This window comes from Nycticebus coucang, chromosome 12 (assembly GCF_027406575.1).
Source record: "Nycticebus coucang isolate mNycCou1 chromosome 12, mNycCou1.pri, whole genome shotgun sequence".
Lineage (NCBI taxonomy): Eukaryota > Metazoa > Chordata > Mammalia > Primates > Lorisidae > Nycticebus > Nycticebus coucang.
Genome location: NC_069791.1, coordinates 62221178 through 62247058, shown reverse-complemented (window position 1 = coordinate 62247058; position 25881 = coordinate 62221178). Strand labels below are relative to the sequence as shown.

Below are 25881 nucleotides of genomic sequence, written 5' to 3'. Positions count from 1 at the left end.
CTCCGGCTGCCGGTTATTTGGTTGGCTCAAGCCCTCCACCAGCGTGTTGGGTGGCACTGCGCCCGGGCGGGTGGCACCGTACGGCTGGGGTGGGCGGCCGGGCGCGGCTGGGGCGTAGGGCGGACACCGGAGGAGGTCGTCGGCCGCGCCGCTGGGGGCCGCCCGCGGGCCGTGCCGGCCAGAGTGCACCGTGCGCCCCGGCCCCGCGCCCGCACACGCTGGGCAGCCGCGAGGCGACACGAGCGGCGGAGCCGCCAGGCAGTAGGAATGCGGAACCGGCGCGCGGGCTGAGGCGGACGGGATGGCGCAGGGGCGGCGGCGGGAGGCCTGCGCGGGGTCCTAGCGAGCCGGCGGCGGTGGCGCGGGGGCAGCGGCCATGGCCACTGAGAGGCGCGGAGCCGTTCTGGAGCTGCGGCGGCAGCCGGGCAATGCGCGCTGTGCTGACTGCGGTGCTCCGGGTAGGTGCGGGCTGGCTAGCTGGGCGCGGGTTGGGCCTTGGATACCAGGCGGGGTACAGCGGACGCCTCCGGGGATGGGGGCCTCCCACCCGGCAGGTCCGCACGCGCCTGGGGTGCAGCTGCGGTGCACCTGCAGGGACCTGGACTTCGCCCTGGCGTGGGCTAAGCTGGCGGGCACCTCCCGTGCCCCTCGCTAGCGCCTCCTCCCCTCCCCCGCCGGGCTGTATATCTTTCGCTGTCACCCCGGCCACCAGCCCTGTTTCGAAACCTTGGGCTCCACGAAGAAAGAGGAAATCGTGGTGGGCGCCGACTGTAGGGAAGGAACCAGCGGGCTGCAGAGGGTGTATACAAGGGTGTGGGGTCCACCTGGCTCTCCCCCACTCTAGTGGTGACGTCATGCCCTCCTGTCTGCGCCCCAGAAGCCATCCTCTAGCACTGCTCAGAGCAGGAGAGGGAGCGCTTTGAACCAGAAGGCACCCCTCCCCCAGCGCCTGCACCTGGCTGGTCAGGAGCAGGTGGCCAGGACAGGTCGCGCCCGGGGAAGGGTGGGGCCTGGAGGAGACAGGAACTGAGGAGACAGGCCCCTCAGTTCACCTGCCACCCTGTCCTCCCAGCCTGGCATCTCTCACTTGTTCCCTGGTGGCTCTGCTCTGGGGTGACTTCCAGGTGCTCCAATCCAAAGGCACTAGACCCCTCGCTCCAGACCACTTGTCTCACCATTGGCTATAAAGGGACCTCTGGGCTCTCAGTCAGCCCTGACTCTGCCCTGCAACTGGCAGCTCCAGGCCTTCCCTGGGCTGTGGGGTGAGGACCAGACAGGCACAGCCTCTAGAGGCTGACCTGCTCATGCTACCCAAGGCAAGGGGCTGGCACCCCTCAGGCCTGCCTCCAGGCACACCAGGAATCTGGGGACTCCTAAACTGAGCCCCCCAGAGCAAACCTCACTGTAGAGTAGCGAAGGTACCCCACGGTGGGAGGGTTGGAAGACCCTATGTGCGCCCCCTGAGGCCCTAGCAGGCTTTTCTGGGAAGTCAGACTGGGCTGAGGTGGCCTCACTTGGCCTCCTGAGGCAGGGCAGCTGCAGAGCCCATGCTGATAGTTCCATGGAGGCGGGCTTGCCTTTGCTACTGGGCAGTGCCCCACCAGCCTGGCTCATTTTAGACTCTCCCCACCACCTTCTTCCAGACCTGCATTTCCATTTATTCAGGAAAGCTCACTGTGAGGCAGAACCAGTGGGAGGGTCAGTCTGCACTAGGCTCTCAGGCCTGGCCTGGGGGTGGCCCAGGGGAGGGGACTGGCCTTATTCCTGAGCCTCTTCTCCTCTGGCTACACCGCCAGGAGCAGCATCTCTGGAACAGAGCCCCACCGTAGCCACCCTAGGGGCCTTCAGCCTGATAACAGGAAGAGGGGGCTTCCTTTGCCTGGTGGGTCCTGTGGTGAGTGGCATTCCATCCCAGCCTGCCCACTCCATCCAGGGCTGATGTCTTGCCACAGCCTCACTTGCCTCTTGGGCACAGCCTGGATTCCCCAAGGCCCAGCGCTTCCTGGTGTTGGGATAAGCCTCTGGTGTTTCAAATGGGTCCGTGACATCAGCATTCTGCCTGCCTATTGAGAAGTTTCTTGGGGCAAACAAGAGGTGGGGGTTGCTCCCATTTCACAGCTGGGAAAATGGAGACCTTTACACTTGAGCTGTCTCAGAGAATATAGCCCCAGGTGGCCCAGGTCCCAGCCATTCTGCCAGTGCCAGCTTCTTCAGTCCTTCCCTGCCTAGACACGGCACTCTGGTCTGTCTCTGTTCTATGCTGCTATGGGTACAGCCAGAGCCTCCTGACCCCTGCTGTGGCCACTCGGACTTGATGGGGCAGGGGTGGGCAGCATGCTCCAATGTCATAAGAACATTGTCAGGTGGCTAGCTAACAGCTACGGTCTTTCTGACCATGCCAGTGGGAGCAAAGCATCAAATGGGTGAGGGTCCCCATGGCTTCCACCCCAGACAGCAGGGAGGCGCAGGGCAGGTCCAGGCCAGTCTGACTATGAGGCCTGGGTCTTCTGGGGTGGACTTGGGCAGGTTTCACCCACTGGCCATGTGAGGGCCCCTGGCCACAGGCGGCAGGGTCATTGCATCCCTCACAGAAACTCCTCGCCAACCCTCCCCATTATCTGCTCTATGGTGGGCTCCCCCTACCTAACAGCTGCCCAGAGAGACTTTTCTTATCACAGGCTGCCTGGGTGGTTGGGTGCACTTGGGTCCACTCTCCCACTAGGCCTGGGTGGGGTAGGGATCTTGTCCTTGATGAGGAGGGCGGAGGTGGCTTTATGCTTCCTCTGAGCTACCTAATTGCAGCAAATGAGCCTTAGGCCATCCAATGTCCCACTGACGTATCTTTACTTTTTGGGTTGGGGTGTGGGCAATATTTCTGTGATATCTTGAAGCCTGTCGCCTGAACGTCTAAAACACCAGGAACACCCTGGGCTTTGGAGGTCTGGCTCTAAGAGGAAATACTTGTTTCTAACCAGATCAGATGGTCCTGTGGAGGCCTGGGTGGTTCAGGGGTTGCTTATTCTTTCTACACCTGAACCTGAGACCCCAGCTAGATCCAGGCCTTGGGGTGGCCCCAGGACCCAAGGATGACAGAGCACATGAGCCTGAGGCCCCTGGGGTGGACTCAGATTTCCAGCCTCTCAACCCAGGAAGGCTCCAGGGCAGAGGTGACATTTCAGAACTTAGTGGTAGTTGGGGCAGATGTACCTTGGTGGGGAGGAGTTTTAGGAATTTGGCAGGGGTCTATTGAGTAGGGGGCTGGGCAGACTGCTCACACAGTCCCCATGTGGCAACAGCCCAGCTGGGTTCTTTTAGAAATTTTTTTTTTTTTTTTTTGAATGGCCAGATACAATCCTAGCTCTCTAGAAGGCGGAGGTGGGTGGATTACTTGAGTTCAGGAGTTCAAGACCAGCCTGAGTAAGAGTGAGACTCATCTCCACTAAAAACAGAAAATCTAGCCAGGTATGGTGGCATTTACTTAGTCCCAGCTACTTGGGAGGCTGAGGCAAGATCTCTTGGGCCCAAGAGTTTGAGGTTACTGTGAGCTATGATGACAGCACTATGATGGCACTCTACCCAGGGTGACAGAGTGAGACTCTGACTCAAAAAAATTTTTTTTATTGTGATAAAATTCAATATACAATCTACCCTTTTAATCATTTTAAGTGTGAGTTATGTGGTATTACGCACATTTGCGGGGTTGTGCAGCCGTTACCACCCTCCATCCACAGAGCTCTTTCTATACCCCCAACCTAAAGCTCTGTCCCCACTAAACCCTAACTCCCTAGCCCTCCCCAGCTCCTGGCACCCTCCATCCTACTTTCTGTCCCTGTGTGTCTGACTCCTCTGGGAATTTCATGTGAGTCTCACTTTGTTGCCCTTGGTAGAGTGCCATGGCATCACAGCTCACAGCAAACTCAAACTCTTGGGCTCAAGTGATTCTCTTGTCTCAGCCTCCCAAGTAGCTGGGACGACAGGCACCTGTCACAATGCCTGGCTATTTTTAGAGACGGGGTCTCGATTTTGCTCTGTCTGGGCTAGAATCTGTGAGCTCAGGCGATCCACCGGCCTTGACCTCTCAGAGGCTAGGATTACAGGTATGAGCCCCTACTCCCGGCCCAGTAGTTGTCCTTTTGTGATGAGGTTTCTCAGCCTAATGTCTTCAGGGTTCATCTGTGTTGTGATGGTGTGAGGCCATCCTTTCCTGTAACTGAATCATATTCCATTGCATGGAGGGACCTCATTTTGCTCATCCACTCATCCCCAGGTGGACACTGGGTGGCCCACTTTTTGTCTGTTATGGGACATGCTGCAGTGAACATGGGTATGCCAGTATCTCTCTGAGTCCCTGCTTTTTTTTTTGAGACAGAGTCTTATTTTGTCATCCTCAGTAGAGTGCTGTGGTGTCATAGTTCACAGCAACCTCAAACTCTTGAGCTCAAGGCATCCTGCCTCAGCTTGCCGAGTAGCTGGATTTACAGGTGCCCACCACAATACTCAGCTATTTTTAGAGACGGGGTCTTGTTGTTGCTCAGGCTGGTCTTGAACGCCTAAGCTCAAGTGATCCACTCACCTCAGCCTCCCAGAGTGCTATTACAGACATAAGCCACTGCACCCAGCCCCCCTGCTTTTGATTATTTGGGGTTATACCCAGTGGTGGAACTGCTGGATCACATGGTAATTCTGTTTAACTGTTTGAGGAACTGCCAGACTGTTTCCCTCTACCTGGTTTTGTGCTCAGGCCACAGGCCAGCAAGACCCATGTGTGCCACCCCCCACCTTGTGGGCAGGTGCTGGCGTTAGCCTCAGAGGCAGTTACTAAGCCCTTTCTCTGCACCACATACCATCCAGGCAGGTGCATCACCTGTGAGATGGCTGCGTGATCCCATTTCACAAGTGTTTCTGGGAGGGGTATACTCATGTGCCCGTGTGAAGTAGAGGCCATCATGGGCTGAGTTTCTGGTATGTGCCCACCCCAGGACTGTGAAAGGCCCTCCCCCATTCCCTGAATGAGAACTGAGTGTCCTGCTATGTGTAGTCACCTGGACTCAGGGGAGAACAAACCAGACACAGCCTTCACTCATGGCATGTGTGTTCTCAGGAGGATAGACAAAGATCGGGTGGCTAGAAGGTGACTGACCCTGTGATGGAACAAATGTGAGGATGGTGGCGTGGATTTCTGTCAAGAGTAGTCAGAGGAGATGATCTTCCAACCTGGCTTGTAAAGAGCTGGGGCTGTAAAGTCTAGTGGCAGCGTGGTCCCAGCTATTGGAATACCTGCTAGGAGGGCCCCAGGCCAGGCCTAGCCAGTCTAAAGGGCAGGATGAAGGTTCTGGGACTCCAGGGCAGAGGCACCATGTGAGGGGCATTTATGTTTGGTGCTAAGTCCTTGGAAGATTTACTGAGGGACAGTTTGGCTTATGTTTTGGAGATCCTGGCACAGAGGTAGAGAATTGGATGGAGGGTGTGGGGTGGGGAAGGAGATGTGAGTGTGGGGACCCAAGCGCTCCCACTGGTCAGAAATAGGTCTAGCAGGCTCAGCGGCCATAGCACAGTTGTTACACCGCCAGCCACATACATGAGGCTGGCGGGTTTGAACCCAGCCTGGGCCAGCTAGACAACAATGACAACTGCACCAAAAAATAGTTGGGCATTGTGGCGGGCGCCTGTAGTCCCAGCTACTTGGGAGACTGAAGCAAGAGAATTGCTTAAGCCCAAGAGTTTGAGGTTGCTGTGAGCTGTGACGCCATAGCACTCTATTGAGGATGGCATAGTGAGACTCTGTCTCAAAAAAAAAAAAAGAAAGAAATAGGTCTAGCAAAGGGAACTGAGGAGGGATAGCCAGGGAGGGTGGAGGAGATTGGGGGACCAAGTGACAGTTTTCAGGAGGGAGAGTGAGCACCTGTGGGAGGAAGGGTTAGGACTGGAACTGAGCACCCACACTGCTGGATGGCTGTGGCTACCCGGAGGTGCATATTAGAAGTTCTACTAATAAGGGGCAAGCTGGGCTGGGGCACAGGAGGGGGCCTATGGCTTTGTGCCCATGTCTGCTGCCAGGTCACTGGCAAGGGGGAGCCTGGAGGGAAGCAGGGGGAATCAAGAAGGCTGTTTCAAGGGTGACAACACCCTGGGAGAGCACCTGACACCATAGAGTCGAACTGAGAACCTTCTGCAGAGTTGAGTGTCTTTTTCTAGAACATTCCCTGTCTGAAGCAGAGGCTTTGGTGGGGGTAGTTTTCTGCACTGGATGATGGGGGAAGGCCAAAGAGTGGAGGGCTTGTGTTGGAGGGCCTGGAGTCTCAGCAGGATGAGGAGGGGAGGGAGATAGAAGGAAGGGGGCATAGTGGGAGGGAGAGATGGGGAGCGGTAAGGTGGGAGAAGGAGTGATGGTGGAGGGTGGAGAAAGAGAGATAGGCCAGAGCCTTTCCCAAGGCTCTGATTTAGGCTCAGTGGAGTAGGGAGGGCAGATGGGAGAGGCCCAGCTGATGGGGAAGGGTCTAGCCTGAACCAGGGGGCTTGGGCAGGCTATGGGTGGCTGGGGAGGTAGAAGGCGCTGGCCCCTTTAGGGATGGGGGAAGCAGGAGGGAGGAGCTGGGGATCCTTTGCTCTGTGTGTGCTGAGAGCAGGGAGGGGTCGGGAGGCTGCGGGGACCTTGGGGCTGAGCTTTGGCCCTGGGTGTGGTGGGAGCCACGGGAAGCATGTGAGCAGGAGTACACTGAGCCAATGACTGTCACAGGATCTAGAGGAGCAGGCCAGTGAGGAAGCAGGAGGTGGCTGGAATGCTGCTGCCAGGACCCCAGACAGTTATAGTGGCTTGCTGTGGGGTAGGGAAGGTTGAACCCCAAGTCTGTGGAGATGGGGGCAATAGGATATAGAGTGTACTGGGCAGAGGATGGGGGTCTGCGAAGGTGTGGGAGAAGCCAGCCGGGCAGAGGGGCCAAGCTTTTGCTGGGGAAAGAGGCCAGGGGTAGAAATTGGGGCATCAGTATGTCTAAGTCTTTTCTTACTGTTTTTTTTTTTTTTTAATTGAGGTGAAATTCACATATGATAAAAGTTAACCATTTAAAAGTGAAAATCTAGGTTTGGCACCCATAGCTCAGTAGGTAGGGCACCAGCCACATACACCCAGGCTGGCAGGTTCAAACCCAGCCCAGGCCTGCTAAACAAAAATGACAACTGCAACAAAAAAATAGCCGGGCATTGTGGCGTGGCGGGCGCCTATAGTCCCAGCTACTCTGGAGGCTGAGGCAAGAGAATCACCTAAGCCCAAGAGTTTGAGGTTGCTGTGAGCTGTGACGCTACGGCATTCTACCAAGGGTGACATAGTGAGGCTTTGTCTCAAAAAAATAAATAAATAAAATAAAAGTGAAAATCTAGTAGCATTTTGAATGCTTTCAATGCTGCACAAACACTATTGCCATCTAGCTCCCAAACGTGGCTTTCACGGTAAGAGATCAGCCAAGGGGCAGAGAAAGAGCTGGCTGCACCCTATGGAGCTGGGGAGGCTGGGCTGGGACCCAGGGACCACCTGCCAGTGACTGTAAATGGATGAGAGAGGAAGGAGGATGGGTGGAGAGTCGAGTCCAAAGGTGGTAGCCAGAGGGTAATGTGGAGTTGAGGGGGATTCCTGGGTGGAGCATGTTTGGGTGATGTTGGGATGATCCAGAAGGGCCCTGAGTTAGGAGGGTGGCCAAGGCCTGGGACCCCAAGAGCCCCCTGCAGTGGGGAGGGAAAGGCAAGAGAGGGGCTGGAGCTAAGCCTTCAGGGGCCCGCAGAGGCTAACACATGCCTACTGTGCGTGGGACCCACAGCGCCTACTCTGTGTAGGCCTGCCCTGGCCACCCTCCTGGCTCAGGGCCCCTCCTGGGTCACCCCCACATAAAGGGAAAACCAAGAGGCTGCTGTGGAAAGGTGAATGCCATGGAAAACAGACAGTGGAGCAAAAGAGAGGGGATCTCAGTGGGCGGGGAGCTGTGTGTCTGGGGGGCAGCCATTTGACGCCCTCCCCCTCCAGAGCCCTGGACCCCATGTAACCATGAAGGGCAGTGGACAGCAGAGCCTGTTGTGCCTGCCCCCTGCAGCTGCCAGAGTCAGAAGTCATACTGGGACCTGGGCAAAGTCTCTGGAGCTGGCTGGGCTGCAGGGCTCTGCCTAAGCACTGTCTGCACCACTCCCCCAGCCCGGGCCTTGGCCTTGGGGCTATATCTGCTCCATCTGCCTCAGATTGAGGATGTGCCACATCTGCCCAGGTGCCCCAGACCAGTCCCCGGAATTGGTGAGAAAGGTGGCCTGGGAGAAATATGAGCAGAGCCAGGGCAGATGGAAATCTGTGGGGGTTGGGCTCGGGGGGGAATGGAAAGGAAGTTGGGGACCTTGAACAGAGCCTTAGAGAGGACAGGCAAGGTCAGAAACAGCACGGGGCAGCCCAGAGTATAGGCTGCAGCCTTATGCCTGGCCTCTGAGAGCAGCCTGTGCCTCTGTCCACTCCACATGTGGGCCCAGGCCCAGGGTGTCCTCCATCTGCCTGGCCTCATGGGGCCATGCAGCTTTGTCCTTGCTGGAAGTTGGGGGTGCTTAAGCTCCTGTGTACCCCCACATAAATATGGGTGCACATATGCCTACAAGAGCCTCAGCACACCATCAGGATTTCCTCTCCAGGGGCCAAGGTCCTTGTGAGAGGCTTTTCTGGGAGACTGAGAGTGGGGTCCAGCAAGCTGCTGACCAGCTGGGGTGCAGCCCCAGCAGCAGTTACTCGTGAATCCATCTGCTCCATCCATACAGAATTAGCTGTCCTGCAGGCAGCCCCATGTTTTGGCTGTGCTCCCAGAGCCCAGAGGCCTTGAAATGTTGCTCAGAGTCACGTTCCAGGACTCTTTCCTTTCAGGGTGTGAATCCTTCCTTTTCTTTTTTTTTTTTAGAGATGGGATCTCCCTCTGTCACCCAGGCTGGAGTACCGTGGTGTGATCACAGCTCACTGTAGCCTTGGCCTCCTGGGCCCATGCCATCCTCCTGCCTCAGCCTCCTGAGTGACTGGGACTACAGGCATACATCATCACACCCAGACAGTTTTGGGGGGTTCTCACTATGTTGCTCAGGCCGGTCTTAACTTCCTGGGCTCAAACATTCCTCCTGCCTTGGCTTCCCAGAGTGCTGGGTTATAGGCATGAGCCACCATGCATGGCCTGCTATGGGATCTCTGAAGCAGTTTGCTGGGTGAAGGGCACATGTACAATGCGCTGATGAGGGCACAGGAGGGGCCTGCTGTGGGCTAGGCAGGCCGGGGCAGGAACCTAGCAGAGTCTCTGGCTCTGAGCAGGGCTGTGGGGGGCTGGCCACACCCTGCCAGGTCAGGAGCAGGACTTTGGGCACTCAGCAGTACCTTGGAGCCTTCAACCTGAGGCTTGGGGTGAAGGGGGCCACATTCCTCCCCCACACCTGCACCTCACTGTACTCTGCTTGGTTCCTGCTCATCAGGGTGCTCAGGGCCCTGGTCCTTCCTTCTGAGGGCCTCCTTGCCCCTTGCCTGCTGACCAGTCACTTTGGCTCTCCTGGTGGGTGTTCTTGGGTACAGAAAGGGGTTCTGCTGTGTGACTGGGGTGAGGACCTGTCGCCTGCGTGGCTGGATGCTCTCCGGGAAGGACCCATTTGTTCTAGGGCAACTTCAGTGTTGCTGGAGAGGTTAGGCTTAGGAGTGGGGAGGTGGGGCTTGGGCTTTTGGTGAAAACACCACCTCTTTCAAAGTGTCTTTCTGCCTCTTCCAAGGGATCCCAGAAAGGGAAAAGAGAGAGTAGGCATGTGCCACCTCTGAGAGTTGAGGATGGGGCTTTCGCATCAGCTTGGAGACCTCATGTCCTGCCTCCTGGGAAATAGGCCAGAATGAACCCAGCTGTGCCCAGCCTGCTGTGAGTCACTGCTTGGTCATCTCACCTCTCCGAGCATGAAGTATAGGACACACTAACCCCATGAGACCCCACCTTGAAGAGATAGAGCTTAGAGAGGCTTGGGGTCTCCTTCCTTGTGCAGAGCCCCACACTTTGCTCTTCCCTATGGTCCTACAGGGTCCATGACCAAGGCTGGACACCTGCTTCCTAATGGACCTGAATAGGTGCTGGAGCCCTTCTGGCCTTGGGGGCCAGGGGATTCACAGGTGAGCAGAGGTCTTGCCTACAACCAGGCCATACGGCCTACCTAGGAAGCCACCCCCACCCCAGGGCCTGCCCGGTTTCCAGTCAGCCCTAAGCACACATTTTCAGGACGGCAGGATGGGGTGCAGTGAACCTTATGCGAGTGTCTGGCTCCACTCGCCTTATTCTGTAGAATTGGACAAATGACAGGCCTCACCTCTGATGGTTGTAGGGATAGCATGAGAGCATGTGGCAAGGTATTTGATCAAGCACTGTCATACCGTGGAAGAGAGGATCTGCCAAACCCCTATGGGACAGCAGGGGAGCACTGGCTCAGCTCCAAGGTGCTCATGGGTTGGGTGTCAGCCCTACACTCCCTGGGCTCTGATGGGCTGTGTGGCAGTACCTGGCACAGGTGCCAGCTAGATGTGGCCTTATGCGGGACCTGTCTACCCTGGGTCTGGGAGAGGGTCCCTGTCTACCTCCCAGGGCCAGATGCGTAAGGAAGGATGGAGGCCCTGATTTTTCTGCTTCTCCAGTCTAGGGGTGGGTTAGTAGGGTTCAAGTGGTAGATATAGCTTTGTTCAACTTTGTTTTAGAATTTGCCTTTGTTGAGGTGTAATTTATATACAGTAAAATGCACTCATGGTAAGTAACAGCTGGAAGATTAACTGTGCACATTTTGAGTTCATCACCCCAGGATGTCCCCTAGGGCTTCTTTGGAGACAGCCTCGTCCCTTCCTGATGACCAGTTATGTCCAGCATCTTTTCTTGGGCTTGTTTTCCACCCAAATAACTTCTTTGGTGAAGTGCTGCAATCTTTTGCCTATTTTTGTATAATGATTGTGTTGTTTGTTTTCTTATTGCTGTGTTTTGATAGTTCTTTGTATACTTTGGATACAAATCCTTTGTCAGATACATGATTTGCAGATGTTTCTCATTCCCTCAGCAGTGTTTTTTTGAAGAGCGGATCTTTTTTATTCTGTTGAAGTCAATTTCTCTCTCTCTCTCTCTGTCTCTCTCAGTAGATTCTGCTTTTGATTTGTATTTAAAAAACCTCTGCGGCTCAGCACCTGTGGCTCAAGTGGCTAAGACGCCAGCCACATATACCTGAGCTGGCGGGTTCAAATCCAGCCTGGGCCCGCCAAACAACAATCATGGCTGCAACCAAAAAATAGCCGGGCGTTGTGGTGGGCACCTGTAGTCCCAGCTACTTGGGAGGCGGAGGCAGGAGACTCACTTGAGCCCAGGAGTTGGAGGTTGCTGTAAGCTGTGATGCTACAGCACTCTACCCAGGGCAATAGCTTGAGGCTCTGTCTCAAAAAAAAAACAAAAAAAACCCTTCCTTTGGTCTGGGTTGGGTGGCTCATGGCTGTAATCCTAGCACTTTGGGAGGCCAAGGCATGTGGATCACCTGAGCTCATAAGTTCAAGACCAGCCTGAACCAGAGCGAGAACCCATCTGTAAAAATAGCCAGGCATTGTGGCACTGTGTAGTCCCAGTTACTCAGAAGGCTGAGGCAAGGGGATCACTTGAGCCCAAGAGTTTGAGGTTGCTGTAAGCTATGACACCACCACACTCTACGAAGGGTGACAAAATAAGACTCTGTCTCAAACAACAAAAACCAGAAACCTTTGCTTAACCCAAAGTCACAAAGATTTTTCTCCTATGTTTTCTTTTAGAAATGTTATAGTTTTAGGTTTTACATTTAGCACTATTATGCATTTTGACTTAATTTTTGTATATGGTAAGAGGTATAGATCAAGTTTACTGTCATGCAGATGATAATCTAATTGTTCCATCACCATTGGTGGAAAGATTATTCTTTTTCCACTAAATTTTCTTTGTATCTTTGTCAATAATTAATCATCCATGTATGCAGGGGTCTATTTCTGGATTCTCTATTCTGTCCCATTGACCTATTTGTCTGTTTTGGTGCCAGTACCACACTATCTTGATAACTATAATCTCATAGTAAGTTCTGAACACAAATAGTGTTAGTCTTCCTTCTCTGTTTTTTTCCTAAGTTATTTCAGCTATTCTAAGTCCTTTGCATTTATATATAAATTTTAGAATCAGATTGTTGATTTCAATTAAAAAAAATCTTGTTGGAATTCTGATTGGGACTGCATTGAACCTATGGATTAAATTGGCTAGAATTTATGTGTTAGTAATCCTGAATCTCCCAAACCATGAAAATAGTATCTCTTTCACATTTATAGGTCTTCAATTTCTGTGAGCAACATTTTATAACTTTCAATGTACTGTTTTTCATATCTTTTGTCATATTTATCTTTAAGTGTTTCATATATTTTATGCTTTTATAAGTATTATTTTAAAATTTTCCATTTCTGATTGCTCATTGCTAGTATATAGACAGACAGTTGATTTTTGTATATTTAACTTGTATCCTGCAACTTTGCTGAGCTCTCTTATTAGTTCTAGTCTTTTTACAGCGTCCATTGGATTTCTTGCATAGATAATTGTGTTGTTTGTGAATGACAGTTTCATCTTTTTCTTTCCAAATAGGAGGCTTTTTTTCTGCCTTATCACACTAACTAGAATTCCCAGTTCAATGTAGAGTAGAGGTGATTAAAACAGACATTCTTCCTTGTCTTGTTGCTGACCTTCTAGGGAAACATTCAGTCCTTCTCCACTGAATATGATGTTTGTTGTGGGTATTTCTCAGATGCTCTGTATCTATTCTTAGTTTTCTGAGAGAAAATATAGGATATTGAGGATATTGTAATAAGATATTGCATTTTATCAAATGCTTTTTCTGCATCTATTGAGATGATTGTATGGTTTTACTTTTTCAATCTGTAAATATGGTGAATTAACAATGATTGATTGTCAAATGTCAAATCACTCTTGCATTATTGGTATAAACACCTGTTGGTCATGGCGTATTATTCTTTTTATATGTTGTTGGATGTATACATCTTTTTATAGAACTTTGGGTTTTTCTTGGGTAAATACTTAGTAGTGGAATGGCTGGGTAATATGGGATATAGTATATATTTAACCATATAAGAAATTGCTAAACTCTTTCCAAAGTGTATTAAACTGATTTACACTTCTGCCAGCAGCATATGAGAATTCCAGTTGCTCTGCATCCTTATCAACACTTGGTAGTATCAGTCTTTTAAATTTCAGACATCTTTTTGGGTGTGTAATGGTGTATCATCACAAAAGTGCTTTTAAAAAGGTATAAACATCCCACTCTTCCAATGACAAATTTGTATTGCCCTGTTCCCTGCACACTTGACTTAGCTGGCTCTCATCTTATGTAAAAGGTCTTGGTGTCTCTTTTTTTTTAGAGACAGAATCTCACTTTATTGCCCTTGGTAGAGTGCCATGATGTCACAGCTCACAGAAACCTCCAACTCCTGGGCTTAGGCGATTCTCTTGCCTCAGCCTCCAGAGTAGCTGGGACTACAGGCACCTGTCACAACACCCGGCTATTTTTTTGTTGCAGTTTGGCTGGGGCTGGGTTCAAACCCACCACCCTTGGTATATGGGGCTGGCACCCTACCCACTGAGTCACCGGTGCCACCCAAGTGTCTCCATGTTTTAAAATTAAACTTTCTGAGCTATCTTTCAAAGCAGACTGTTCAAATTGAGTTTGGGGTGTGGAAACATGTATGTGAAGATGTGATGCGTTTGGGTCAGACAGTCTTCAATTTTATACCAGTGGGGTCTTGTGCCAATTGCAATGCAGTGGGACAGTTTGTGACCTCTTCCTGAGCCTCACTTGTATCTGGTTTGTCAAAGATAAACAATATTTTCAGTGGCTATAAGCCATCAATTCTAATCACAAGCCTGCCTTGGGCTCATTTGACTGTTTCACACTCATTTTTTCCTCTAAATGGGTTGGCAAACTTTTTCTTAAAAAGCCTAGTAAATATTTTAGGAACATACAGTCTCTATCACAGCCATTCAACTTTGCAGTTGTGGTGTGAAAGCAGCCATAGACGTTTATAAACAAATGGATGTAGCTGTGTTCCAGTAAAACTTTACTTAGGGGTAGTGTGCCAACTCCTACTAGAGGGTTGAGTGGACTAATTTTCTTCTAGGACAGGAGATAGTTGTCTCAGAGCCTTTGCATGAGGACGAAGGTGAGTAGGCTCAGGCATTTGGCCCCTTTGCCAGGCAGGAGCATTGGTGGCCTCTATTCAGACACCCTCAGGATTTCCAGGTGGGTAAAGGCTGTGGGATATGAGGCCTGGGTTAGTGGTCTGTACCACCAGGGCAGAATCTGGCAACACCACCATGCAATGGGGAGTGGGATTCCCATTGTACCCAATGTAGTTACTTTCCCAGTTGGGTTTATTTCACCTCCTACCCCTCACAGGTGGATGTTATGTCCCATCTTGCAGATGAGGAAGCTGAGACCTGGAGAGGGCTGGGTGCTTCATGCACAGCTGTTGACCAAGCATCTGTAGGCAGCTTTGATGAAGGTCTCTATCCTTTCTGGGACCTCCGTTGCTCCTCCCCCACCCATTCTCCAAGAGAGTGTATAACTATAGACTCTTTCTCGATTCCAAAAACCTGGACAGTTTGGCACAGCAGGGTCCCTGGTGCCTGTGTGGAACGTCACTGGGAAGGTATTTGTCAACTGACTGAGGGATAGAGGAAAAGCCTTTGGCCCCCCTTGGACACAGGGGCTCTGCTAAGGTTGGGCTGTTGGTCACTCGTTGATTCATGACTCTTGCAAAGACCTTCTCTGTGCTGAGTCCAGAGGCATAGGGGTTCACATTCAAGAAGTCCACCATTGATGGGAAGACAGACTTCCTCTGCCTAACAAACAAGGAGTCAACTGCTTAACAAACACCTTCCAAGTCTCAGAGATGGAGATATTGTCCCTCATATGCTACACAGTCTCTGGTGGCAGTGCCTGGTCTGGGCCTTGTCAGGCGTCTCTCCTCTAGGCAGTGCCTTAGGGTCCCTGAAGCACCAAGGGTGGATACACACCAGTGTGCCAACTGAACATCACCCTCAGCCCGGCCTGGAAAGACACATGTCCACTTGGCTCACATTTCACAGCCAGGATTTGGTCCACGGTCGCACCCAGCTGCTGGGAAGCATCTTGATTTAAACCAACCTCATCCAGGAGAGACTTTCCCTATAAATAATAGTATTTCAGAATTGACTCATCCCTTTCTGAGAGATTATTCTCTTCAGGGCTCCTTTCTACATATCTGATATTGTGACAGATGCGCAAAATGGGAAGATGCCGAGGGTCAAACGTGTGTCCACTCACTGACTGCCCCGGGCTAAAGGAGCTCTATGTTCCTCGCCGTTTACTTTGTTGTGTTTCAAGGTGAAGTATTCAGACAGACACAAAAGAGCCCTGGTTGTACCATGATTCTCATACACTTGGTTTAGACTCAACCAGTTTTAGAGTTTTGTCATATTTGCTTCATCTACACATATGTATGTACATGTATTTTGTTGATTTTTTTTTTTTTTTGAGACAGAGTCTCACTATGTTGCCCTTGGTAGAGTGCCATGGCCTCACAGCTCACAGCAACCTCAAAGTCTTGGGCTTAAGTGATTCTCTTGCTTCAGCCTCCCAAGTAGCTGGGACTACAGGCTCCCGCCATAATGCCTGGCTATTTTTTTGTTGTTGTTGTAGTTGTCATTGTTGTTTAGCAGGCCTGGGCTGGGCTCGAACCCACCTTTGGTGTATGTGGCTGGCACCGTAACCACTGTGCTATGGGCACCGAGCCAATATTTTGTTGACTCTTTTAAAGTAAACAAGACATGAAGATGTCTAATCCCCAGATATATCGGCATGCAAAGTCAAGCCACAACACGTTGTCACACCTAACAGAATTAGTGCTGGTCATGCACCATGGCCTGACACACTGTGTCCACAGCACTGCTCACAGCTCTGTGCCTTGTGTTGGTTGTCAGGTATCTCCTACTTTCAAAGCCCTCTGCTCTGAGATGATTCATGTATGCAGACAACCCCAGGATAGCCCCACAAGAAGGCATGTGTGCCCCACTCTGCTTGGGGGTCTCTAGACCACTTAGATTGGCCTAAGGGGTGTAGGCTCCTGCCAGGATGGGGATCCCCTTTCAGGCCCAGCCCCCAATGTGGAGCTTGTGCCACTGGCCCTCAGTGAGTGCCCTGTCCACATCATAGAGCAACTAGGTTGGGTTGCACCAACTCTCTCTTGGGGTCCATGGAGCTGGCAGTGTCCACAGTCTGCTGTGCCATCAGGTGCTGTTTGGGTGGGGGTTGAGGCTTCTAGCCAGCAGCTTCATGACACTTAGTTTGATGCTCTGTCCACCCTCTGGGTCCCTTGGGCTAAGCCTCCCTGAACATTTGGCCTTTTCTTTCCAGATCCAGACTGGGCTTCCTACACTCTGGGTGTGTTCATCTGCCTCAGCTGTTCTGGAATCCACCGGAACATCCCCCAAGTCAGCAAGGTGAAATCAGTCCGCCTGGATGCCTGGGAAGAGGCCCAAGTGGAGGTAGGGGCCTGTGTGAGGGGCCCAGGGTGGGCAGAGTGTCCTGCTGCCATTCTCTGGGTGACCTGACCTTCCTGGGCTGCCAGGCTGTGGACCCCAGGACCTGGGGGTATGTTGTTCCCTCCAGGGACCAGTCTGAGCTCCCCCCCAGGGACAGGGCTGCAGCCCTCCAGGAGCTGGAGGTTCAGGCTACCTGGAATCCAAGACTGTGGGACTGCACCTGGCCCCTCCAGCATCTCCTCCTGCACAGCTTCCCTACACCCCCCATCTATGCAGGGGTCTACTTCCTTTCTAGGGCAGCTGTGGGCTCTGTGGTGGCTACAGGGTCCACCTGCATTATTACATGAGGGAAGTGGGTTGGCAAGTGCCCATACCACAGAAGCTCCTGGCTTTGGCTCTTGTGTCCCCATACCTGGCGCTCAGCACAGACCAGCCTGTGCAGGGCCATAGGCCCCTCTTCCTTTTAGGGTTTTACAGCTAATCCTTGTGAGAAGCCACCCGTTCGCTCACTCACTCATTGATGTGCAGAATGGTTACTGAGCACTTCCATGTGCGGCAGGGAGGCAGAGCTGGGTAGCAGCCACTGTCTCCTGGAGATGTCCTTCTGGGCAGGGGAGGCAGGGGAGGCAGGTGAGACACTGTTGGTTCAGGAGTGATTTATGGGGTTGGTGTCTGGTAGGGCCTGGACAAGGCAGACCCCAAGGGAAGTGGAGGGGCATCCCAGACAGAGGGTATGACCTGAAGACCCCCCCAGAGGAATTGACTCTAACCCTCTGAAGGGAGGCCCTGGCAGGAATGTAGGACAAGGGTCTGAGAAGCTGACTGGCTGTGTGGGTGAGAGCGGGCGGCCAGGAGGCTGCCCAGACCCACCCAGATCAACCCAGTGACCCAGATTCTGCGTATGGTGGGTACACCGGAGGTTCGGGATGTCCTCTAGAATGCCAAGAGGACCCCGGCCCACCTTGGGCTCTTCACCTTGGACATGACCCCACTGACCCTGAGTTGGACATTTGGTTTATGGTACCAGTCCCCTTTTGCTGGGCAGTGACTTGTCTAAAAATGGATAGGGTGGTCCCTGGACTGTTCTCCTTCCTGGAGGGCAGAGGTCAAAAGCCAGTGAGGAGAGTGCCCCTGCCCCTTCCTGGGAAGGTGGGAGAGAACATGAGCTGGGGGCCCAAGGGCCCAGACTTCTCAGGCTGGAGATAGGCCCTGCCTGTCAAACCAGCAATTCCATGTCCAGGCTCATCCAGGGCAGGACTGCTTAGGCACGTGGGTAAGTGTTCGCTGTTATTAGAAATATCCTAAGCTTGGCCAGTCAGAAAGGACAGGAGGCCAGACCTGGAGCTGTGGGCTGGAATCTGGGAGTGATGCCAGGGAGGGAGGCAGGAAAGGCTGTTACCATGTGGGCCTTAGGATCCCCTGTCTCTGCCTGCAGAGGTCCCAAGGCAGCTGGGCCTGCAGAGAGCAGTGATCTCTGTGAGCCAGGAGGAGGCCCTGGTCCTCTCTGCTCTGCATGTTTGCTCTGGTGATTAGAAACAAAGGTGATTTGGGAGCAGCCTGGGGGCTTGTTCTGTGAGATGGCTTGACCCCTGGCTAAGGGCAGAGCTGGGTCTGGGGCATCTTGCTTGAGATTTTCAGGGGCATGGCTACCGCAGCCTCCTGGGCCCCTTCCCATGCTGGAGTAGTGGACCTTTAAGGGAATCTGAGGTCCCAAGAGCTCTAGGGGCCACTCCTGCTTCCACCCAACCAGGGACAAGCAGGCTGGCACAGCCGTGACCCAAAACTGGCCCCGTGGGCTGTGGCCGGCACAGAGGGACCTTTTCTTCCCTTTTCTTTTCTTCACATTTTATGAGTTGTGCTTTTTTTCAACTTTATATTCTTCTGTAACATCTTTTTAAACAATTGCTTCGTTGTTAAAACAATTCACATACCATAGAATTCACCCATTTAAAGTGTACAACTCAATGGTTTTTTTTTTTTGAGACAGTCTCACTATGTTGCCCTTGGTAGAGTGCCGTGGTGAAACAGCTCACAGCAACTGCAAACTCTTGGGCTTAAGCGATTCTCCTGTCTCAGCCTTCTAAGTAGCTGGGACTACAGGCACCCGCCACAACACCGGCTATTTTTTGGTTGCAGTTGTCATTGTTGTTTAGCAGGCCCAGGCCGGGCTCCAACCCACTGAGCTACGGGTGCCACCCTCGATGGTCTTTAGTATATTCACAGGATTGTGCAACCATCACCATAGTCAGTTTTAGGACATTTTCATCATCTCAGAAAGAAGCCCTGTGCCCTTTAGTATCAAGACTCCCTGCCTGGCCCTAAGAACCACACACCTACTTCTCTCACGGTAGCTTTGCCTGTTATGGGCATTTAATGAGAACGGGCACCCAGGTTGCCTGGGCCTCTGCGTCCAGGTTCTTTCACTGCATAGTGTCGACACTGAGGCAGGTGCCAGCGCTTCATTTGTTCTCAGGCTGACACTCAATCACGGGTGGACTTCACTTTGTCCATTCATCCTTCCGTTGACACTCAGGCCTCTTCACCTCCTGCAATGTGCCTTAATGATCTGGAAGCACGTTGGCGGGACACCGCAGGCCTGAACAGCTCTGTGGAGGGTGAGCTCCCTCCCGCTGGTTCTGCCCCTTACTGCTATCTGCCCCCAGACCTGTGCTCTGCTCAATTTCCTTTTTCCCAACCCTGCTCTCCTACCCTGGACCTGTTTGCCCCTCAGCTGGGCATGAAGGTTGCTTCTAGCCTTTCCTGACTGTAACCCCTGAGCCGGTGACTTACATGTAAGAGTCGCTCAGTACCCTCACTTCCTGGAAGTGAAAGCACAAGGTTAAAGGTTATGTGGTTTGGTAATTTTGGGGAGATTTTTGCTGCACCCCCCACTACAACTACTCAGGTAGCAGCAAGCAGTGGAAGAGCTGCCCACACCCTGCTCGGCTGCAGCTGCCTGGGGGGAGAATTGTTCTCAGTGGAATTTTTATTTGGAATTTTCTTGTCCTGAATGAAATGGAGCATCTTTGACACGTGATCATGTGTTTTCTTACATGGGAACTGTCTCTTTGTGCCTTTTGTCTTTCTATTTCCCTGCCAGTCATTTCATCTTCTCGGGTTTCTTGGTGTCCTAGAGACACCCACCCTTTGAGATTTTGGCTGCAAAAGTTTTTTCTAGGTTGTCTTTTCACTTTGCTCATGGTGGTTTTTGCCTTGGAATTTTTTTTACTGTGTTGTAGTCTAATTGATGAAACTTTTCTTTTGCGGTTTTAGGGTTTATAGCATACTTCGGCTTTCTCTGCCTTAGGCTTATGGTTTTTTTTTAAAAATAACAGCTTGATTGAGGTATAATTCACATACCACACAACTCACCCTTTTCAAGCGTACAGTTCAGTAGTTGCTGTGTGGCCACAGAGCTGCACAGCCATCACCACTAGCCAGTTTCAGAACATTTTCTTATCCCAAAATAAAACCCCGTACTCATTAGTGCTTACTCCCCACCCCCAGCACCCCAGCCTCTACTGAAGGCAGAAAGACCTACTTTCTGTCTCTCCGGATTTGCCTGTTCTGAACATTTCAAATAGATAGAATCACACAGTATGTGGGCCTCTGCATCTGACTTGTCTCACTGAGTTCAAAGCGTTGAAGGTTTTTCCGTGGTGTGGCGTGTATCAGTGCTTTACTCCTTTTCATGGCCAAATAATACTCCATTATGTGGCTAGACCACATTTTGTTTATCCATCATCAGTTGATGGACCTTGAGGCTATTTCACTTTTCAGCTATGTGAACCCCATTATGGTGGAAATCCATGTGTACCGTGGTGCAGGGACGTCTTCATTTCTCTGGGGACGGAATAGAATTGCTGGGTACTCTGTAACTCTGTGTCTGATAATATAAGGAACTACCAGACTATTTTTTTTTTGAGACAGAGTCTCAAGCTGTCAGCCTGGGTAAAGTGCTGTGGTATCACAGCTCACAACAACCTCAAACTCTTGGGCTTAAGCAATTCTCTTGCCTCAGCCTCCCAAGTAGCTGGGACTCAGGCGCCCACCACAACACCTGGCTATTTTTTTGTTGTTGTTCTTGTTTTTGTTGCAATTGTCATTGTTGTTTTAGCTGGCCCAGGCTGGATTCGAACCTGCCAGCTTTGGTGTATGTGGCTGGTGCCCTACCCACTGAGTCATGGGCACCGCCAGGAACTGCCAGACTATTTTTGTCGAAAGAGTGGCACATTTCTGTGAGCAGCATGAGGGCTCCACTCTCTCCCCTCTGCTCTTCTCCACTCACACCCCTGTCTGTCTGCCTTTGCTATTTGCCATCCTGGTGGGGGAACTGGTAGCTCATTACGGTTTTGATTTGCATTCCCCGATGGCTGACAATGGTGAGCATCTTTTCATGTGCTTACTGGCCATTTGTATATCTTCTCTGGAGAAATGTCCACTGAAATCCTTTACTCATTTTAAAATTGGGTCATTCGTCTTTTATGATTAAGCTAGGAGTCTTTATGATTGAGTTACTTATGTAATATATTCTGGACACAAGTCCCTTATGCGATAAAGGACTTATAGAAAGTTTTTCTCACTCTGTAGATGCTTTTCACTTTTGTTTCAAAATATAATATTTAAAAATACAAAAAATTATATTCTTAAGGAGCTATCTATGTAATTTTTTTATTATTGAGGTGAAATTCACAACACAAAATTAACTTTTTTAAAGAGTTCAGTGGCATTTAGCACATTCACCGCGTTTTCAATCATCATTTGTATCTTGTTCCCAAATAGTTTCATCACGCCTAGGAGCCCCCCGCAGTCCCTGGCAACTGCTGATCTGTTTTCTATCTCTATGGATTTGCCTGTTCTGGACTTTTCATCTAAATGGAATCATATGATGTGTGGCCTTTTGCATCTGGCTTTTTTCATTTAGCACAATGTTTCTGAGGTTTATCATATCTTTTCTGATGATATCCTTGGAAGCACAAAAGTTTTTAATTTTGATAAAGTCCCATTTATTTATTTTTTCTTTTGTTGCTGTGCTTTTGGTGTTATATTTAAAACACTATTACTTGGGCAGTGAGTAGGGCACCGGCCCCATATAACGAGGGTGGCGGGTTCAAACCCAGCCCCGGCCAAACTGCAACAAAAAAATAGCCAGGCATTGTGGTGGGCGCCTGTAGTCCCAGCTGCTCAGGAGGCTGAGGCAAGAGAATCGCCTAAGCCCAAGAGCTGGAGGTTGCTGTGAGCTGTGATTCCACAGCACTCTACCGAGGGCAACAAAGTAAGACTCTGTCTCAAAAAAAAAATTCTTTTAATAAATAAATAAATACATAAATAAAACACTATTACTTAATCCAAGGCCACTATTTCCTCACATATGTTCCTAAAACTATTTTAAAAAATCATCCCATGAGGGTGGCGCCTGTGGCTCAGTGAGTAGGGCACCAGCCCCATATACCAAGGGTGGTGGGTTCAAACCCAGCCCTGGCTGAACTGCAACCAAAAAATAGCCGGGCGTTGTGGCGGGCACCTGTAGTCCCAGCTGCTCGGGAGGCTGAGGCAGGAGAATCACGGAAGCCCAAGAGCTGGAGGTTGCTGTGAGTCCTGTGACATCACGGCACTCTACTGAAGGCGGTAAAGTGAGACTCTGTCTCTACAAAAAAAAAAAAATCATCCCATGATTTGAACCACTATTTTTATTGTTTAATCTTTTTAATTGAATGTTTAATTCAATTGGGATTTATTTTAGTGAAAGGTGTAGCAAACTCCATTTCCCCCCCCCCCCATGGCTTCACCATTTCCTCACATTCTTCAGTTGATTGAAATTTCGCTTGTTGTTTTGAGATGTCACCATCCCATGTATAATCACCACTGGTCTGCGTAGATCTATTCCTGAATGTTCTAGTTTGTTTCATTGAGCCAAGCTTATCTGATGAACACCTGTTTTATTGAGAGTAGCATGATAAAATGTTTTAATATCTGGTAGGAAGAGTTTTCATTTTCAGAATTTCCTAGGATATTTTTGCTTGGTAATATATATACTTTTAAAGGCAGGGTCTCAGTCTGTTGCCCAGGATAGAGGGCAGTGTCACGATCACAGCTCACTTTAACTTCTAACTCCTGGCCTCCAGCGATCCTCCTGCCTCAGCCTCTGAGTAGTTGGAGCTACAGGCATACACCACCACACCTGGCTGGGCATTTCTCATTAAGCTGATTCTTAAACACTTTTGTCCAGTTGCTGTCATGAATAGGATCTTTCCTTTGGTTATGTCTCCTAACAGATTGAAGTTTTATATAGAAAAGCCATTGATTTTAGAATTTTAATTTGGTGCCAGCCTCTTGTGAAATGTCTCCCTAGTGATTTTTGTCCAGTCGCTCTTCACAGGTTCTGGCTGACTCCAGTGTGGGAGTTTCTGTCTGGGTGGACCTGGCAGACAGCCGCAGGGAAGGTCCAAACAGCAACTGCCCAAGGGCTCGGAGGACAACAGACCCAAGCTGCCCCCTTGCCCTTATGGCTGGGGTGTGATGGGTCAGGTCCCACTGCCTGCCCCGAGCCTGCTGTGGCACCATCTCCAACCTGCCTCTCATGGCCCCACCCCAAGGCCTCTCCACTGGCTATCTTCCTGCCCGGACACCCTTGTCACAACCAGCCTCCTGAGAGTCTCCACTCCCACACTGCAGCCCGTTTATGTCTGTCTTTGTACATGTGTTCTCGGCCCCTGCCTCTGTCTGCCCCCGAGAAGGCCCGGCTGGGCCTGGGTCTGCCTGTGTAGCAGCCTGTCTCCAGTGCCAGCTATCGCTTCTTACCGCCTGAGAGTCAGATGAATGAATAAGCCCAGCCTTTCACGTGGCAGCGATGGGGGCATCTCCAGAGGGAGCAGGCTGTCCGGCCCAGACACCTATGTGTTGGGCGGGGCTCAAACGCTGAGGAGGGGGCTCTCCCCACAGCGTCCTTCTCGAGGCTCCTTTCCTTAGGCGTGCTGGCTCCTTCCATGCTCTGGGGAAGGGTAAATTGCTCAGAAACAGATAGAGATACATCTGATAGAGATCTCTTCAAGATAGAAGAGAAGGTGAAGGTCCCACCCCAGTGCTGGCCAGGCCCTCAGTGCTAGGTCTGCCACCTGGGCCTGGAGCTCTGCGTTCCCTGACTCTGGCCCTGTAGCCACCTGGACCTGGGACTCTGGACTTTCTGACTCTGGCCTCCCCTCTCTCTCACAGCTCATGGCCTCCCGCGGGAACGATGCTGCAAGAGCCACATTTGAGTCCAAAGTACCCCCCTTCTACTACCGGCCCACGTTTTCCGACTGCCAGTAAGTACAAAGGGGCTTTGTCAGGGTCACTGGTAAACAGCGCTGGGCCACAGCCCCGGAGATGGCTCTGGGAGAACCCATGGGTGGGGTGGGGGGCGAGAGCCTTTGGGAAAGTTGGCCAGGGCTGGGCTGTGCCCCGGAGGAGCCCCAGCATACAGCCCACAGTGTGCAGCTCCGCATCTGCTTCCCTCTCCTTTGGCTTTGGCTTTTGGCCTGTGGGCAGTGGACCGGGGGCGTGCAGGGAAAGATGCTTTGTCCCAGCAGACTGGAGTTCTCTGGGGGTAAGGGGTACTCCATCAGGGTCTCAGGGGAGCCTTTAAGCAGTCCTCCAGGGTGTGCTGGATGGGAGGAGGACACAAGAAGCTGCTGTTGTATGAGGCCTTGACATGGGTGCTGCCCTGGTGGGGAGGGCCCTGAATCTCTCTAGGCAACCCTGGGTGTCAGGAGGGGGCTGGCTCAGGCCCAAGTTGGCACAACACAGTGACCTTGGACCACTCACCTGCCCTTGGTGAGCCTCGACTTCCCCATTTGTCTAGCAGATGAGGAGGGAATGACAGAACAGATCCTGGCATGACACGTACCAGAGCCATCCCCTCCGCCCATCACAGGGGAGGAGCCTGGGCTCTCAGCTCCGGATTCTCTCTGAGCATCCTGCTGTCCTGTCTAGGCGGGGCCACTGTTTCCTATGCCCACCCTGTGCCTTCCTATCTCCCAACTTTGCCCAGGCAGTGCCATTTACCTGGAGCCCCTTCCACCTCCACTCGACATGGTCCTGGCTCCATGTTGCCATCTCACAGTCCTGAACTCCCTCCCTCCTTGATCTGCTTGAGTGCATGGGGAACTCAGTCTCCCCCATGGTTCTTCTGGTTGGGAGCCCTTCTGGTTTCTCCATCTTTGGTGCCCACACAGGCAGACATACCTGAGGGGCTCTGGAGTGAGGGTCTATGCACCACAGCTCCCTCTTTACTAGGCCCGGTACCAGGGAGGCAGTGTGCCTCTGGGGCCACCCTGGTCCTTCCTTGGTCTGGGCTCTTGCCCATCTCTGGCCTAGCCCCTGCCTGGACCCACTCTAGCTCCCCCTTCCCTCCCAATCCCCCCACATCTCCAGTCAGGCTGCCTTCCTGGGATGCTCCTCACCAGGATGCCCATGTACCCCTGTCCTCCCAAAGCAGGACATCCCTGTTCAAGTGTGGCTTTGAGGTGAACCTGTTATCCAAACAGGTTGGAGGGGTCAGCCTGGAGGGGTAGGGTGGCTCTCAGGTCAGCCATTTGGCTCAGCCAGTCCTGCCAGCTGCCAGCGTCCATCTCTATTGGCAATGAGCCCTCAGCTTTGGGGTATCTGAGGGTCAAGCCCTCCCCCTGCACAGGGAGACTTGAGGTGTGGGTGGCCACACCCTGATCTCCTCATTCCCAGACCCAACTGGGTTCTGGTCCCCCAGGCCCCACCCGGTCTCCCCTATGCTCAGCTTTTTCTTCTGCTGACTCAACCTTTGACTCATCATGTAAACCCAGACACCCCAGGCCCCACCCAGGGCACTACCTGTGGGACTGGGGCTGGTGCAGCACTGTGTGTTTTCTGATACCATGTTAGATGACCGTGAAGTGTCTGCTCTCCCGAGGGCCCACGCCCTTGGGCGTCACTGCTGTGGGCTTGCCCTGACTTGGGGAGCTTGGAGCCAGTCTGGACTTTGCCCTGGGTCTTTGCCTCAGGAGTTGCTGAGGGGATTGTGGTTACCAAGGGGCATCTGTGGTGCATCCCACATCCAGGGCTTTGTTTAGGGCCTGCCCCAGAGTCAGTGACCTTCATGAGAGGGCAGCAGGGTTGGAGTGTTCACACTGGGTCCAAAGGGCCTCTCAGAGGGTACAAGGGCAGGTGGGGCTGGTGGGTAGAGGGGGAGAGTAGATAAAGCAGGGGAGAGGGAGAGAGAGGAAGGAGGATGAGGAAGAAGAGGAGGGAGGAAGTAGGGGAGGAA

At 51.9% G+C, this 25881-nt stretch overlaps 1 protein-coding gene across 2 annotated transcripts in view; it reads left to right on the top strand.

The window, feature by feature from the left end:
* Nucleotides 1–25881, top strand: part of ADAP1 (ArfGAP with dual PH domains 1) — a 48970-nt gene continuing 23089 nt past the window's right edge. Inside the window, exons 1-3 of one of the 2 annotated variants that reach the window (XM_053555283.1) lie at nucleotides 1–458; nucleotides 16477–16607; nucleotides 23817–23908. In XM_053555283.1, the coding sequence (XP_053411258.1) occupies nucleotides 377–458; nucleotides 16477–16607; nucleotides 23817–23908 (305 nt within the window). In that variant the 5' untranslated portion in view covers nucleotides 1–376. The remainder of the gene's footprint in view (nucleotides 459–16476; nucleotides 16608–23816; nucleotides 23909–25881) is intronic. The other variant, XM_053555282.1, reaches the window with a different exon arrangement.